Genomic DNA, 17,295 nt, shown 5'->3' on the forward strand with positions numbered 1-17,295 from the left:
ACGCATAAATATTTTTATTCTTTATAATAATAATACTATCCTAGTCTTCAAAATTGTAATTGTATGTCCAAGAAGACTACATCTATTAACTATTTGACATGATCTTTATTTTAGATAGTTTTTAGAAAAAAACAAACAAAGAAGTTGAATTCAAAAGAAATATTCGTTACACAGTTAATTATTGAACCAAGAAAGTTATTCCATTATTCTAATTCACGTCAAACGCCAAAAAAGCAAGTTATCATGAAACATTGATAAATCAATTAAAACTAAGGAAGTGGCCAAAAAGCCACCACCTTCGTCAGTCCACTGGGTTTTGGACGACTATCAGTATAAAATCTTTGTCTGGAGCTACCATAATTTCACTTTTCTTGCTTCTAATCCTCAGGAAAGTCAGGTCATTGGTGGGGTCTAGGTCTCGCACTACTGCCTGCAAATTAAAAAAAAAAAACATAGAACAGAAAGAATTAAAAATGTTCATACGGATACTGAGACATTTAAGGGTCTCCAATTTTTAAATCCTCGGAAAAATATTTTTTAATTTTTTCGTAATGGCTACGGAACCCTATTTCGGGCGTGTTCGACACGCACTTTTTTTTTATTGGGCTCTGGCTACCAGGACCGTCAGTTAAAAAAATAATAACATAGCTTATAGAAATATTATATTACACGAAATAAAATTTAAAGAGCCATCAGGTGTCCCATGATGTATTTATTTATTTATCTCTTAAGTTTATGATGGCGATTTGACAAAATTTGCCATGGTTAAGCATTTTATGGAAAAAATCTATTAGAATGTGGTGTTATGATAAATTGAATAACGAAAATTAATGTTGGAAAAGTAACCGATGAGGATGAGTGTTGGGTAAGTACCGGCACCAATATCGGATCGGATAATTCACGCTCTTAGTCCAGGGTCAATAGCCCTAAACTTCACAACATACCTTTGCTTTGTCAATCAGGGAACCCATCAAACCCGCGTATTGCACAGATACATGGTTGTCCAAAGTCGTCTTTATTGGTATTCCTTCACCATTAACCACAACAACTCCAGCTACTCCTTTGTGGCAAGAAAGCTTGCGAATGATCTCTTCTGCCTCGTTTGCCATTGTTTAAAGAAAATTACCTAAATAATTGCCGTTTCTGGCACAAAATTTGTCGTGAATGAATCAGTTTGACATTTATTTAAATTTTTCTTCGATCAATCAATTACAGGTGGCCAGTAATAAAGATGAATGGAGGTTTTTGGCTGTCGAGGTTCTAATTTACTCTTATTTTTTCAGTAATTTATTGGGTATGGCAACACCATTGAAAAAGCAGCTGTTTAGTTAGAACCTTAGAAAAATTAAACAAACATATTTCTCATCTGATTACGAACTCTTAAACGCTTCTTTAATTACGAATTCTGGCTAATAAGTGGTGTTTTCAATGCCTCCACTCTCTAAACATAGCCCAACTAACATATCTAGGCGTCACTTAGAGCTTGTTTTAGAACTTAACGAGATATATAGGCTCTACAGCCGCAGCACTTACAACTTTTGGCGACAAAAGAGCGTAGATAGCAAAATATATCACTTAGAGCTATACTACAGATTTATAAGGGCGATAACGGGGTGAGTTTAAAGGTCAAAGACGTATAGAGCAGCAATTTTCAACACTACAATATGAGCAAAGCATCTTGTGTAATAGCTTTAAGTGAACCTTACAACTATAAGATCTAAATAAGAAGTAAGCATTCACTACAACCTCCCAAAGTGCTATGCAAGCGATAATAAATTCTGCCAAGAGCCAAAATTTGCACAAAAGCATTAATTACCGCTACCAGCTCTACAATGGTTCTCATAAAATTAAAGACCCAAATGCTTAAAGAGGTATAAAACTCTCTTATGTTACTTAAAGTCAAATAGTAGGAACATTTTTCGCTACCATAGAACTTCTAGTGTTTAATGTGACTTCTGTATAACTTTAGGTAGAGTAATAGAGCTGAACTTCTGTACCTCTTATTTCTTCACTTGTTGTTGATGTTGATATCAATATGGCGATGCAAGAAAAAAACCATGTTTAGGTTACGAATTGATTTGACTAACGTTAGAAAAACAAAAGAAAAAAGCCGGTTTAGTTGAAGTATTTTGCTTCATTGTGTGTGTTAGTGCACAGTGCTAGGTATATATCTTGGAAATAAAAAACAGTAAATAAGTAAGTCGTATCCTCCGATATTTCGGACATGTGACTCGACGTGGGGAGCACTCTATAGAACGACTTGTGGTGCAGGGAAGGGTAAATGGGAAAAGATCAAGAGGACGTTCTCTTATGCGCTGGACTGACCAGTTAAAAGCCCTAACAAATACTCCTCTCAACGCTTGCGCCAGAGAAGCGAAGCCAGGGAGAACTAGCGTAGAATTGTTCGACGTGCTACGTGACCACGACTGCTCTGCCAAGAGTATCCGACAAAGAAGAAGAAATAAGTTAGTAAGAACTTTAATAAATTGACAATTTTTATTCCTTAAAACAATAAGGGTGAAGTTCAAAAAGATGGACCATGTTAACTTAGTGTTATAACGATTTTTTCTCAATACATTTTTGACTTGTTGTTAAATATCCAACTTTTTGAACCCTGCCGATAAATACAATGTACTTAGTTCTTATTGTAATAATATAGGATTTAAAGAAAATTAAGTAACCTAGATTTACATTCTAAATCGAATAAATTAATATTCGCATTTACTGCTAAGGACCAAAATGACAAGAAATTTTTATACAGGCCTAGTGCACAAAACAGATAGGTACAGAAGTCAATCTCATGTATATGTACTTTACTTTTCATACCTACTCTCGGCGGTCGCTCTAGGGTTGTCAACTATGGCTTATGCACAAAAAACTACTGTGGTAGTGGCACTCGTATCTAGTTGGATTTATTGTTGAGAATAAAACGGGAAGAATAGGAATATAAATTAATAATAACTAAAATATTTTAAGTTAATGTCATTCTTATATTACAAATTTGTCACAGAAAATATCTTGCGACAATTTTAACATTGGCGAAATGCACGATTATTATATTTTGAAGTTTAATAAATTCGCATTCTCCATTATTGCACAAAAAAGTTCACAGACGCGTGTTTCACTCGCGCTCGCACTGGTCCCAACCGGTCCGAGATATCGTGTCCGTGAGCAGTGTCTATGTGTGCGTTTCTCGAGCGTACTTTGTATGTACATTGATTTCTGTACCTATCTGTTTTGTGCTTAGTGTCACAATAGCATAATTTCTTGTTGGTGCTTCGCAAATAGGCTTTGCGAGGAATAGGCATAAACTGAATCATCTACAAGCTAGTTTCTAATATTCCCATAGGTTGTATTACTGTTATAAAGTCACCATCATAATCGTCGGAGCTATCAAGGTGCTCACAAATATCTGCATAGAACCATATAAATCATAAAACCATATAAATCTGACATCTAAACAGGTCTAATATTTATAAGGGCATCTGTATCTAAAGCTGAAAACAGCCAATCAATAACCATATTCTTATTCTTTATTATAATACAGTATTCAGCAGATTGCTACATTCTAATACACAGAACTGTCCAAAACAAAAAGCTCATTACAAAAAAGCAGCACATAAAGCAAATACAAGCAAACCTACATTTAATTATATATAATTATAGATTGTTTATTTAAGCTAGTCAAGTAGTAGACTTGTACAACCAAAAATAACCTATTTTAATTTAATACATTGCTATAAATATAAACTATGTTCTTCCATCCATGTTCTTTGGTAAAACATAAATAAATATTTATAAATATTTTGCGAATAGCCACAATTTAGCAATACGACGTGTATTCTACCCTGGGACTAATTCTTCATAGTGAACTCTTGACACCTTACGTCCTTTATAGTAAGTTAGGAGGGTAGGATTATAATTAAGACGGCATTTTTTGTAGTACATATTTCCGATAAATATATGTAGTAATTCCTTAAGAACTTTCATCCCCATATTTTCAAGTAAATATGTTGAAATCTGAAAAGCGCCGGAGCAAATGTTTTTTCCGTATTGGAACCCTTATAGGATTACTTTTTATAAAATTCAAAATAGGTTCTGCTCATTAATTTTACTGGTAACATCTAACATGAGCTTAGACTCTGCTAACACTGCATCATCCCCTCTGGCAAGGCTTATCTATTTATTTCTTATAAGTAGCCCAATGCCAAGTTTCATAAAGAACCATCGATTTATCTTCGACAATGACGATCTATTATTTTTCATTTTCATCTCTTAGCACGTGCCCCAAGTTTCAGCTCCAACGTAAATATCTATTTGTCTCTTTTCATGTGCCGAAATGGCAAGTTTTATAAAGATTCATCGATTTATCTTCGAATTTTCTAAAAAGCTCAAACAAATATAGACTTATTTCTTATCAAGTGCCTAAATGCCAAGTTTCATAGTTTTATCTTTGACTCGACGAACTTCCACCATATAAACTTTCATCCTATTTCAACCCCTTAAAGCCTCTTTTTCGCGATAAAAGGTAGCCTATGTTCTTTCCAAATTCTATTCTATCTCTGTACCAAATTTCATCAAATCGGTTTAGCGGTTTAGGCGTGAAAGCGTAACAGACAGACAGACAGACAGACAGACAGACAGACAGACAGAGTTACTTTCGCATTTATAATATTAGTATGGATAGTATGGATTATAGATTGTTTATTTAAGCTAGTCAAGTAGAGACTTGTCAACCAAAAAGAAACAAAAAGCTGCATAACATGACATGTTAAGTGTTTATACCTGCTGAGCTGGCAATAGTGGCAATGTTGTATTTTTGTTAATTAACATTATTTGTGGTAATAGACTTTTATATTCTTTTAATGTTTATCAACAGTTAATTAAAACGTAAATTAAATTACACTTAATTAAAAAGTTAACTAAAACAAATTAATGTTTATTCAGTTTTTCAAAGAAAATAAAAGTCTAACAAATAATTATTGGAGTAGACACATTAACTTATATGGAATTCTATCAGACCACATTTTTAATTTTCATTAAATTTTTATGGAATAATTGAGAAAAACTAACAAAAATGCAACATTGCCAGCTCAGCAGGCATAAACGGGGCTTCCTGATACAGGAATTAATATACTTACTAGGAAGTCCTAACCTTGGTAGGTATTGATAGTGTACAATTTATGAAAATCAATATTTTTCATTTTTTTTCATTTTCATTTTCAAACACTCTTAACATGACATGCCTATGCAGCTTAAACCTTTTTTGAGTACTAAAACAACTTCAAATACTCAACACACAAATATTGGTATAACAGATCAATCAGTCTTGCTTAAAGTAACAGCATCAGAGATCAAAACCTCTTGACCATTCTTCTGTTTAGTTTCTACTTGCAAATACAACGGCAATCTCCCGCTCCTTAGCTTTTCTCTCTTGTGCACTTTCAATTGGTGCTTCATCATTTGTTTCCTATACCCAAAAGCCTTGCCGCAAACACTACAAACATGATCTTTGATACCAGTATGATCAACTTTGAAATGCAGATCTAAGTTACGTTTTGTGTTGAACCCACGTCCGCAGGTATCACACTTAAAATCATGGTCTGTCTTGTGGGTCAGCATGTGTTTGTTAAGGTTGCTCTTGTTAATAAAACATTTAGCACATTCCGAACATTGGTAAGGTCTATCCCCCGTATGAGTCCTCATATGCATCTTCAATGACTCCGTAAATCTCCCTCGATAAGGACAAATTGAACATTGGAATGGTAAATTGTAGAAATGCGTCAACCGATGCCTTGCAAATTGTCCTTGAATAATAAACTTTTTGCCACAAATATCGCATACAAATGGCACATCAGGTTGATGCAATAGCAAATGTTTCTTAAAATATGATTCAGAATATAGTTTGTCACACACAGGACATTTTATTTTCATGTTCTCATGTTCTTGGGATGCTCTATGTTCACTGTAGGCTTTAAATGAGTCAAATTCTAAGTTACATCGCTGACAATGATATTCCGGTTGTACTTCTGGAAGTACATAGTCGAAATTATCATCACTTGTATTGTTGTCATAGCTCAAACTTTCATTAGATTGTAGAGTTTGTTCGGTTTTCTGAGCGGTTTTCCGAAGCAAAATCGCTCCTCGTAATAGAGAGTGACATGATGCACATAAGTACTTTGGAAAGTTATCATCCTCTCTGGCATCAATGCCGCCAAATAAGTTCAAGTCTTCTGACATGTCCACGTGAGGGTCTGCATCGAAGATCGGAATGCCGCCGTCTTTAAGACATACCCTGCAGATGTAGTCTTCATTGTTGGGTTCAATCTTTACCTTAGAGTCGTGAAGATTTTCCGTATCTCCCTTAGACGGTTTACGATGGCGTAAACGCTTGCAATGTAAAAGCTTCATAAGAATCAAAGGTCCAACCATTTTAAATAGTTTTTGGAATAATTGTAAATATAAGAAAACGACGACCTTTTTGTTTCTTTGCTTGCACAGTATAATAACCGCTTGTATTTGTTTATCGGCACACAACGCAAAGACAAAGTAGAATTTCTGGGTTATTCAGTTCAGATGGTTCAGATTGACAGTTTACTTTTACGTTACGTGCTTCTTTCTTACTACTTCCAGTGCTCAGTGTTGCCAACCACTCGAAACTTGATGTCGCCATTTTTCACAGCTTGAGTAGCCTCATGTCACAGGGCGGCCACGCCATACAAAATACGCGTTCTTGAATCTACATAGGCACGACGACGTCTGTACACGCGTCAATGTGTGCGTAAGACACACAGGGCTGACTATCGCAAAACCCTAGTACTATAGGGTATGTAGGTATGGCTTAGATGTGTAAATAAATGTAATCGTTAATCATATATTTTTATTTAAACCTACATAAATGTGTCTGTCTATGTATTTAAGCATTATTATTTTAAATTAGTTACAATAAATATATGACTACAAACTTGAACGAATTATTCGGTACCTAATTAGTTGTTTCATGTATTAATCGCGATACTTTTAGAAAGCATTATTTATTTACAAAAGGAAGTAGGCAGGGTAGGAACCTCAATTTCTCGCGCGCCCACTGAGAAGTTGGCGCTTGCTCACGGACTCACGGAAACCGAGCCGAGCAATGAAATGCCGGCGCGCGGATTTCACGGAAAATTATGTGACTTTGTACGAGCGACAAATTATTAGAATATGATTGATTTTCGAGTTTTTCGGAAATAAATACAAATTAATGTTTTATAAATTAAAGTTTATTGTTTTAATTATTTGAAAACTTTATTAATTAAAGATTACTTACACTAAAATATTTCCTTTTAAAGGATTTGTCTCTGAACATTCGATTGTTAAATCGTATGTAATATGTAATTATTGCTCCCGAACTTAGTGCCGTTGCCGTGCGACGGTCCGACCGACATACTCGTATATCGCGTTGCGCGCCTGCTGGGCTACTCCGAAACTCGAAACTCGAAGTTCGTGTCGTCCGGTCCCTCTGACACTTATACTGTTTGATACGAGAGCGAGAGGACTTCGCGAAGTCTTGCGACTTGAGCGGGTGGGGTAACTCGACGGGTGCGGGGCGGAGCGTGGAAATTCTGTACGTCAGTACTATTATATATTCTGTGCTCATGTAGCCGAATATTGAACTGAGGTCGGCTAAAAAATTAGCCTATATTGTGTTAGTACACATCAGGTGTCAAATTTCATAACTCTAAGGGGCTGTAAGATTAGTAAGATATGCAAAATATTAGTACGGAACCCTACACTGCGCTTGGTCAGTTTTATTATCAATTTTGCATGTAATTTTTAATTATTTATTCGTCCACTCTTTTTTTGATCCCATATCCAACTTTACATTTTGCGTGGCAGGTATTTTTTTTTCTTGTGTTTATGTCAATTTTTGTTGTGATTCTTTCGTTCAACTACTTTAAGGAACTACTTGTCCTTCAAGTAGCCTAAAAGGCAACCAGTCGCCATTTAGAATTTTAGGTCGTTGATTTTCATCCCGAGTTAGACTACATATTATACTAGCTATAAATTACCTACGTTGGCAACACTGCCAGTGCTACCAGTAACAAAAAGTGTAAGTAGGGTGCGGCCACATGCAGTCGCTCGTCGCTTGTTTGTAGCGATAAATCTGGTCACGTGACCCCGTTTTGAATGTGATTTTGATTTTCCCGCGGCTCGAAAAAGTAGCGTCATGTCGCCGCGAGTGGCAGCATCGACAAGATGGCTACTTGTAGAGCCCCTCTGCAAGCCCGGCCGGCAGCTGTCATTGGCTGTCATCACAGTAGAGTACCTTTTTATATACTGATTGAGAGCTGTCATGCCAATGTCATAAATAATAAAGTCGGTCAGTCGATCGAAGTCCCGATTTCCTACGTTTTGTGTATATATTAAGGCTCTATTAGCTTAAAAAGCAGCGAAACTAGTAAAGTTATAGTTGGAGCTTTTATTCTGATCAAAACATGAACGTAATAAAGGTAAAACATACACAACCTCAAATTGGTTCTAACGATTAATTATAATCCTTTACTTATGTATTACAGTGATACAAACACTTGTTTCTCATTAGACTTTTATTTATGATATTGCCAATGTCGTTCCAGTTATTCTATAATGGAATTAGTGACCATAACCTTTACCTTGTAGGGGCCAAATGGCCACTATTCATTTATCTTACGTTTTAGGGAATTTGGAAATCTAGGCCTCTAATACGCAATGCCATAGCCACAAATTATGCTGCTCTCCGGCCTCTTTCCACTATCACTCCTGTATCAATGCCAATGACAATTGAAGATGTCCCAAGCCCCAGTGGCGTGGAGCTAGATAAGTTATACAAGAAAGTTGAATTGGAAATGAGAGGCATTGATCCTGCTGTGCTGCTCAGCTATTCCTGGTTCTGTGTAGCAGCCGCTTCGCATTTAGGCATAGAAGTAACTAAAAGGTTGGTTTACAAATGAATCCTCACCTTTATCTTTATAAATAACTTACTAGTGATTAACCGCTTTTGTTACGAGTTCCAATCACCTTTTAACATAACTTACCCAAAATTATTGAAAAGATGTTGTTAAATTGTTTTTCTAGTAAGCAGCCATGATTTTAATCCACATCCTTTGGTTTACCGTGCCCAGAGTGCTACATTAAATCTTGTTACACATGGTTGCATATGCCAATAGTCTTGGGTACGGCCATTTGTCAAAATTATTATGAACCCTGAAAGAACTCCAAATCCAAATCCGTCATTCCAAATTGCAATGGAAAGTAAATATATAAAGCTCTTTATCATAGGTATATACACAGAGGAGGCCGGGTGGGCTGTGCCCACCCCAGTATGGTCTAGTGCCCACCCTAGGATGTTGGGCTACTGACTCGAAATTCTATAATACTGATATCTTCATACAAAAATCCAGGCCAGGCCTGAAAAATAACCCTGTATATGCCAATGCTCTTTATAAATGCAAAATTTGGTGCAAAGATATTGTTTTACATATTTTGACTTTCACATTCCAGTTTTGCTCCCCGGAAAGCTGAAAAAGAGAGGCATACTCTCCTCCGATGTGTACATATCTACAAAAAGCACAAAGTCCAGTACGAGATCCGAACATACTTCAGATTTGTACACCTTCAAAAGCTTACTGGCTCCACATGTGACACATACCTTGAATACATAGAACGGAATCTACCAGAAGGTTGTGCGCTGAAAGTAACTAAAGTTGAATGCCAGAAGTTACCGGAACACATCACTCCACCCACAGAATAGTTGTTGTAAAAGTAGTTGTAGGAAGTGTAAAATAAAAGTTTAAATATATTTGCTTTATTTACATTTCAGCAATTCAGAATCATTTAGAGACATTGATGATTTCAGACTATAATCAGGTGGGTTGCTGTTGGGGTTTGGCAAAGCAGAGCCACTGCTCCGTCTCCCCTTAGTATGGCAGCACATCCAGCTCTCTTGAGTCTGAATAAGATTTTGCTGCAAGAGCATACTGGATAATTTGTTTGGATGAATCATCAGATGCTACCTGTAGTTGGCTGAGCTGACTTTTCCCGATGAAAATACATTTATTCATATCTGTAATCATGAGTGACACATGAAATATCGGGAGCTCATGAAGTCTAAGTAATCATGGTTTTAAATTAAACACTGTTATAGGTACATAAGATTTTTTTGGAACCAGTAAACAACACTAAATTTAAAAAATAGTGACAATTTTTTTTTAGTTCACTGTAGGTATACATTGAAGTTTCCTTATCATATAAAAACATGCCGAATTTATGGTATAAAAAGCTTTTAGCAAGGTAACACTTAAAAATACCTGTGTACTTAATTGCTTAGCTACAAAACAGTGTCTCAAACACACAAGTCTATCTAGGAATAAATTTGGCGTAGTTATGGTACAATAATAATTTCTTCTGCTTAATCTGTCATCTCCCAGGATAACAGGATCAAAGGAATTTGGGCACAAATTTGTGCCTCTGGGAGAGGACAGGTTAAGTAGGCTAAGACCCGGTTTCACCACTTTTTAGTACCTGTATTTTATGAGGTACGTACAGCCTCTACACGCCTAAATCAGCAGCGTAATCTAGCTCTGGTTTTTTCAATGTGTTCTGGTTACATAATATACTGAGAGGCAAAAATGTGGCCCTCATAATATATGTATGCAGTAATAGGTAATTTTGCGTATAGAATGGGCCAAATTTTGTGCCGCTGAGTATGTTTAATATATAGCTCACAAAGGTCAGAAATCCATTTGGTACACGAAATATTATAGAGTATTATAGTTAAAAGGACCTAAATCTAAGCATCGCACAACAATCAATGGATTACTATAACTATAACCCATGCTTTCTAAACTATATAATACTTTAGGCGTTTAAAATACCTAGTAATAATGCTTTAAGTAGCACCTAACTTAGTATTCCCTTTACGATTTTCCTTTAGAGGCTGACATTTATAGGCCTCATTAAAATACAAAAAAAAACTTTTTCACTTCTCATGTTCGTAAAATTCGTGTTTATGCTGTATCTAGGCGACATAAAATGACTTTTTATGCTCTAGTGCATAAAATAAAATCTTCGTCTAAGACCAACTTAAGACCAGGCGTCGACAGCCACATACAAAAAAGTCTCTTCATATTTTTTTAAATAATTTTTAATTTATATTAAACTAAAAATCAATCAAACCAATCATAATAAATGATTTAAATTAAAAAATAGAATTATTATAATAATGCATAAAAAATAAAAGGTCCATAGAAAGTGAATTATTGTTTCCACTGTTGCTATTTCATTTCCTCGCAATCTAAGCGAAAAGCAGTGTGTAAAACTCGATCATTGAACTCATTTTCCCCTCGACGTGTCTATCCACCCTCGCCGTACCGGCTCGGGGGCTATATGAATGTCTTGGGTAAAATGGCTCGTTTTATGCTCTTGTCGTACAATATACTATTTTTTTAACTGGCAAGACTTTGCTTGCATAAAAAATTTACGGGTTTTAACGGAAAAATACCAATCGTGCATAATGGATTTTTCCCTACTGCACGCCGCCAACTCCTTATAAAGTACCACATCAAAATTTTTAAAACTAAAAGCAAAGACCATGTATTAACGGCTCTTAAGGCGCCTCAACCGAAAAAACGGAAAAATTACATTAAAAAGTAGGTAAATGCAATTTTGGTCAATCACGTTTTGGCATTAGTATCTCTTTGGCACAGACATACTTTTAAACTTATTCTAGTCATACTGTTGGTTCTTACACACAGTGAAAATGAAAAGGATGGCGAAAGTCATTTCTAGCGCGTGGAACATCAGCATGACAGCGCACCAGATGTACTCCAGCCTTATAATATAAGTTTGGTAAATAAGGAAGTAGCAGACCCCCACTGCCGAAGGTATAGTCAAGAGCACCGAAAAAAAGACAGGAACTTCTGCAAAAAGAAAAAGATAATATTTATTCGTGACAAAGATGTATACCTAAAGCCAGGAAAGAGGTCCACTTGGTCAGGATTTGTAGAAAATTATCTCACGATAGGGATTAAATGGGATGAATCTAAACAAGAGGTACATACCGTAATAAATAATTGAGGTAAAGTAATATTAAAAAGTAGCATATTTTCTTCCAAGACAGTAAAGTCGCGGGCTAAAGCTATTTTATCATGCCGACCAACCTTAAAGTAAATAAATAAATAAAGCGCCTACTCACTTTTACTAGACAAGTTTCCTCTCTGCCCCAAAAATATACGGAAAGCTTCTACCAAACACAAGGCGCTGAAAATTCCCGTTTCCGTTAGTAGGGCATTTTCTGGATACGACACGTTAATCGCCTTTAATATACCGATAGCCACTTCACAAACAAAAAACATGCCTAAATAAAAATTGTTCAAATACAATAGTATTTCGTACGCCAAACTAGAGTTCACGTTAGTCATTTTCGACATTCTTACTAAGTTAGGCTTTGGTTAGACTTCTATGTTTACTTCACAAATAAATAAAATATTTCAATTCAACATGACATTTGTTTTTGTTCGTTCAATGTAAAGCAGAAGAGTGAACGAACCTAGAACGAACGAAGGGAGAGGGTGTCAAGGATTACAAACTCTCCATAATCGGTGGCAAAAATAGGAACTAATTTTTTCGCGTACTGAAAATGTAGGTTGCCTTGACAAACAGCGCCACGGTGAACAGTACAGAGAAATTGGTGTGTCACAGTCAATACGCCCCCATGACGCGTGGGTTTACCGGTTTACCGTGTCTTCACTTATAATTCTATTATGGTTTATTGATTTTGGAGGTTCTAATCACCGTCAATACAGATACGATTCCATTTCAAGATAGTCTGCACTGCACACTTTCGTATTACACGAATTTAATAAACAGAAAATATGCGTTACTCTACCAATAAATAAGTCCATTTTTGAAAAGTGTAATGTAGGGCCTTTATTTGCTGTATTAATAGTGATATTACTACAGTCATAAATGAGAAATTCTATAATTTACATTGTACATTCCGAACTTAATTGAGGCCTCACTCCTCCAGGCAACTGTTATGCCAGAGGAACAAATAAAGTTATGTCTATGTCTATGTCTAAATAAATGAATTATTTTTATTATTATTATAGGACCGAAGTTCGTAGGAAGAGTAGCTAGTAGGAGTATTTATGTGTCCGTTTATGTTGATAAACTTGGATTTGGATAGTGCAAAGTGAAAATAAGGGTGGCGTTACCAGCGTCGCTTGTCGTAGCAGTTCATCAGTTCGATGACTAGGTGGCGCTAGGGACGAGAAAGATTGACAACCTGTTTGTGTGCCACCCAATGTACACACAGTGACATTTAAGCATAACCGCCCAGACCAGCACCTCCACCATTTTGACGATTTAGTCGATCATGAAACATTTCTTTAACTTACTTATTTTTATTAAAGGTTCATAGAAATCATTGACCGAGCGAAGCGTCTCCGTTATAGCTTGGGCAACATTTCTATTTCTCTTATTACGATTTCTTTTTGTGTATCGCAATGCGCAATTTCTCATTGCATTTCGTCACGCCGCGGTGCGTAGAGATGCGCTGATGCACAATTACCTACTGCATAACGTTTAAGCCTGCGACACACTGTGGTTGGAGCGTCAGTGTTAGCAGAACCGGTAATACGGTATTTGGCAACTCCTGGATTTCATGTATTCCTCTACATTATTATAAAAATATATGGGTATACTCGTACAGACAATGTTTACCGAAGAGAAAAACTAATTTGGTGGAAAATTTATAGTTTTTTTTTCCAAAAATCTGTTTAACTGTGCCTTTCTAAAATGATTTTCTCTATGCAGCAGGTAGGTAGGCGCTACTTGCATGTGATGTCTCACATACACATAAACGTACTTTTGTACCTAATCAATAATAATAATTAAAATTATCTCTACATGATACTCTACAAGCAACAGTTATGCGACTTATGCGGCTTGGTCATCTATCATCTATATGAATGATTCTTGGGATTCATAAATTTCGTTTGAACTCCGCCAAAACAATTATGGAGCCGGATTCTGAGGCAGAGGTGAAGTTTTGCTACAACGTTAAAGTATACTCAGCGGCACAAAATTTGGCCCACTCTTCATACAAAATTACATATTAATGCATACATTTTGAGGGCCAGATTTTTTGCCGCTCCGTAAAGTAAAAGGTCGGTAATGTTTCTAGTTTTTCAATGCTTTTGAAAGTTGCCCTGTTTCAATTCAAATAATTATGAACCACAAGGTATCCCAATAGGGAATGAGAGCGAGAAATTTGGACAGAGCAATGCTTGATGTAGCTTCTGTAGTTTTGTTTATTCAGAACACGGCTACTATCAAAGGCATTAAGAATCAAGAACCACTATGTTATTTGAGAACCGCTAACAGTGCGGCCTACCCCATAGCAATATAATCCGAAAGTGGGAAGCAGTAGGAAAGTTACGTTATTCATTACGGAATCGTGAATAGCCCGGGTTCCACATAACGCTAGGGTTATGGGCCACGACCACGGACGACCATCTCCGTAGGGTTGCCATACGTTAGGATTTATCATGCCTGACACAGAGGCGTCTTTAGCCCATGTAGCGCCCGTGTGCAATTATTATTTTAGCGCCATCTAGGAAGCGCACGATCAAAATGGAATAGGTACAAACAAAAGTACAAAGTGTGACAAAGTGCCGCGGCCGGCGCCCCTAATACCGCTGCGCTGCGCCCGTGTGCAACGCACGCCCTGCACTATAGGTAAAGACGCCTCTGGCTGACATGTCAGGATTTTTGACCCTTTGCCAGGATTACGCCGGGACTTGGTAAATGTTAGGGTTTTAAAAATTACACCAGTAAAAAAACAACAAAATGTGTTCACTTAAATGTCGTTTGTTACAAAGTCTAACAGTTGTTAAGTGACATGAAACGATAAATTTAAGTTATAAATATATTTCTTTAAAACAATTTCAAATTAAATACAGGCAAAGAGATCCATTTTTGTTTTAACTCTAGTTACCTATGCTTTGTTATTTGTCATTTACAGCCATACTTTGTTACAAAAAATGTCAGGACATTTTGGGTTATGTGACGATGAGTTCTCATTACTTTAGCTTTTCATTTCTTACTTGACTTATTTGAACGTCGTATGGTTTGCTTCAAAAATACGGAATTGTGTAACCTCTCTTTAAGTCAATTAACGTCTTAAATTAATGCATCTTTATACTTTAAATGTATCAGACAAACTTAGATACTAATTAAACTAGAAAATAATTGTATTGCTATTTTGAACTTTCGCGATTCTCAATAAAAAATATGAAGAGAAGTGAAAAGTGAAGTTTTAGGTACAAAGTCACGTTACTTTCGTATTTGCCCCATCCATCAACTGTTTGTTGATTTTAAAGGGTTTTTACGCTGCCTGTCTGTTAGCTGAGTGTTATAATATCCCGCATTTGAGACACATCATACCGGTTTATAAATAGCTATACTACGTACACTACCTAAGTTGATTCAGCTGCTTGCAACGAGAAACACGCAAAGCTGCATGCACATAACAATTACCCTAAAATGCTTCAACTTTGCCCTCTGGCCCCAACATTGCCTGAGTTGATTAAAGTCGATAACATCTCTTATCTCTAAAAGTTTAAAAACCTAAAGGGTGCTAAGTTATCGACTCTAAATGGAATCAGGCAATGTTGGGGCCAGAGGGCAAAGTTGAATTGCTAAATGATAGAATGTACTAACAACAATTCCTCTGATTAAAGTATCAACACATAGATGGTGCTATTTGTGCTGCGCTTGTGTGTACCAAAATCGACGTAAGTTATTACCGACCTGGTTAACAATGTACCTTGAATCTTAGATTTGATTATTTAAAAAATTGCTCCATATTTCTTTATTGAAGTTATAATGATATTAATAGAAAGCGTAATTTTCTTAATAGGAACTCAATATGAATTAAGAATGCCTCCTACGCTAAAACTGAATTCTTTTAAACTTAAGATCATCATCATCAGCCGGAAGACGTCCATTGCTGAACAAAGGCCTCCCCCTCAGAACTAGCCACTTGCATCCACTGGTTGCCGCAAAACTGTCACGATGTCAGTCCACCTGGTGGACTTTTAAGATTGCTATCCTGAAAATGCACTTTTCGAGTCGTTTTAATTTTCACTGGAGGCACAGCTGTATCGATGGAATATTAGGCAAAGCTCTGCGCAGGGGGCGACACTGCACTACACTACTACACTAGCACAAACCGCCATGACGACGACAGTTCTCTGGAGTTCTGAGGCCGTATTGCCTTACGTTTCTGATGCTCGCGATCGCAATCAAATGACAGATTTCGCATACAAAAACTGTCACTTAATTGTGATCGCGGGCGACAGAAACGTTAAACAATACGGCCCCTCTTTATAGTTTGTCACCATGAGGGATCATGATCACGCACGAGATATTTAATTTTATCAGTAACAAAATAACATGATATTTACTTCGATTGTAACGATAGAGCTATATTTCCAAGAATTTAATAGACACAATTTTAAATGATGGAATCCTACGGACATTTAAGACACTAAAAAAAAAATACGGTTTGTGCTAGTGCTGTATTCTGACAGAAGAACATTGCAGTAATTTCCTCCATCCTCTATTGATTTTAGTTCAGAAATTGACCATAATTTAGTTCTAGTGCAACCAAGCCTTTACCAATTATACACCTAAGGCATTATGCGAACTGGAAAGTTTCGAGCGAGACTGGAAACACCAGCGCGCACGCCCAACACTTCCGTTATACGTTCGTAACGGACGTACATCGAACGTCGATAAAAAAATTTAAATTCAAATATGAGGGTCAAGCCGGATTTGACCTTTTCGAAATTGGACGAGGAGACAGGTGGCCAGTTAGATAAAATGTTTAACAAGAAGGATTGCATGGTGGAGATTAACCCTGGACGAGTGGTTCTGCCGGCCGATTACATGACTATAGGCGAGGATATTTTGAATATGGAAGTGCTGGATACAGATGTCTGGATGTGCTCGTATCCGAGAACTGGTGAGTGTCATTTGTTTTTATTATTACCTATATAGTTCGAACTACCTATAGTTTCACATAGGACATCACAAAGGGTTATTTCCAAGCTTTTATTTAGTTTCACCTGTCCCGTTGTCCGTCTGTCTGTCTGTCTGTCTGTGATCAAATCTTGCAAGTTAAATTCGACCACACTTCCAGTAATTGGATTGACTTCTTTGTATACTTATTTTAATTTAGTTAGACAATACAATAATCTGTTGTGACAT

General features: G+C 36.5%; 5 protein-coding genes across 5 annotated transcripts in view; 2 read left to right on the top strand and 3 right to left on the bottom strand.

Moving 5' to 3' along the window:
- Positions 1-45: 45 nt before the first annotated feature.
- LOC141442253 (dynein light chain roadblock-type 2-like) lies at positions 46-1,742 on the bottom strand. Its single transcript, XM_074107190.1, has 2 exons — positions 945-1,742; positions 46-430 (listed from the first exon to the last, which is right to left on the bottom strand). Exons 1-2 carry the CDS (start codon positions 1,107-1,109, stop codon positions 302-304), a joined length of 294 nt encoding a protein of 97 aa, XP_073963291.1. The 5' UTR covers positions 1,110-1,742; the 3' UTR covers positions 46-301.
- Positions 1,743-4,962: 3,220 nt separating this feature from the next.
- LOC141442201 (uncharacterized) lies at positions 4,963-6,649 on the bottom strand. The gene has a single exon (XM_074107114.1). The coding sequence runs from the start codon at positions 6,430-6,432 to the stop codon at positions 5,320-5,322; it is 1,113 nt and encodes a 370-aa protein (XP_073963215.1). The 5' UTR covers positions 6,433-6,649; the 3' UTR covers positions 4,963-5,319.
- A 1,646-nt stretch (positions 6,650-8,295) lies between these two features.
- On the top strand, positions 8,296-9,820 carry LOC141442153 (small ribosomal subunit protein uS10m-like). Its single transcript, XM_074107058.1, has 3 exons — positions 8,296-8,492; positions 8,700-8,956; positions 9,523-9,820. The coding sequence occupies exons 1-3, from the start codon at positions 8,478-8,480 to the stop codon at positions 9,770-9,772; spliced, it is 522 nt and encodes a 173-aa protein (XP_073963159.1). The 5' UTR covers positions 8,296-8,477; the 3' UTR covers positions 9,773-9,820.
- A 102-nt stretch (positions 9,821-9,922) lies between these two features.
- LOC141442154 (transmembrane protein 216-like) lies at positions 9,923-12,863 on the bottom strand. The gene is made up of 2 exons (XM_074107059.1): positions 12,215-12,863; positions 9,923-11,939 (listed from the first exon to the last, which is right to left on the bottom strand). The coding sequence occupies exons 1-2, from the start codon at positions 12,447-12,449 to the stop codon at positions 11,746-11,748; spliced, it is 429 nt and encodes a 142-aa protein (XP_073963160.1). The 5' UTR covers positions 12,450-12,863; the 3' UTR covers positions 9,923-11,745.
- Positions 12,864-16,829: 3,966 nt separating this feature from the next.
- LOC141442151 (luciferin sulfotransferase-like) overlaps positions 16,830-17,295 on the top strand; it is a gene marked incomplete in the record, with an annotated part of 6,679 nt that continues 6,213 nt past the window's right edge. Inside the window, 1 exon segment of the mRNA XM_074107057.1 lies at positions 16,830-17,050. Within this exon segment, the coding sequence (XP_073963158.1) occupies positions 16,843-17,050 (208 nt within the window).

This window comes from Choristoneura fumiferana, chromosome 25 (assembly GCF_025370935.1).
Source record: "Choristoneura fumiferana chromosome 25, NRCan_CFum_1, whole genome shotgun sequence".
Taxonomy (NCBI): domain Eukaryota; kingdom Metazoa; phylum Arthropoda; class Insecta; order Lepidoptera; family Tortricidae; genus Choristoneura; species Choristoneura fumiferana.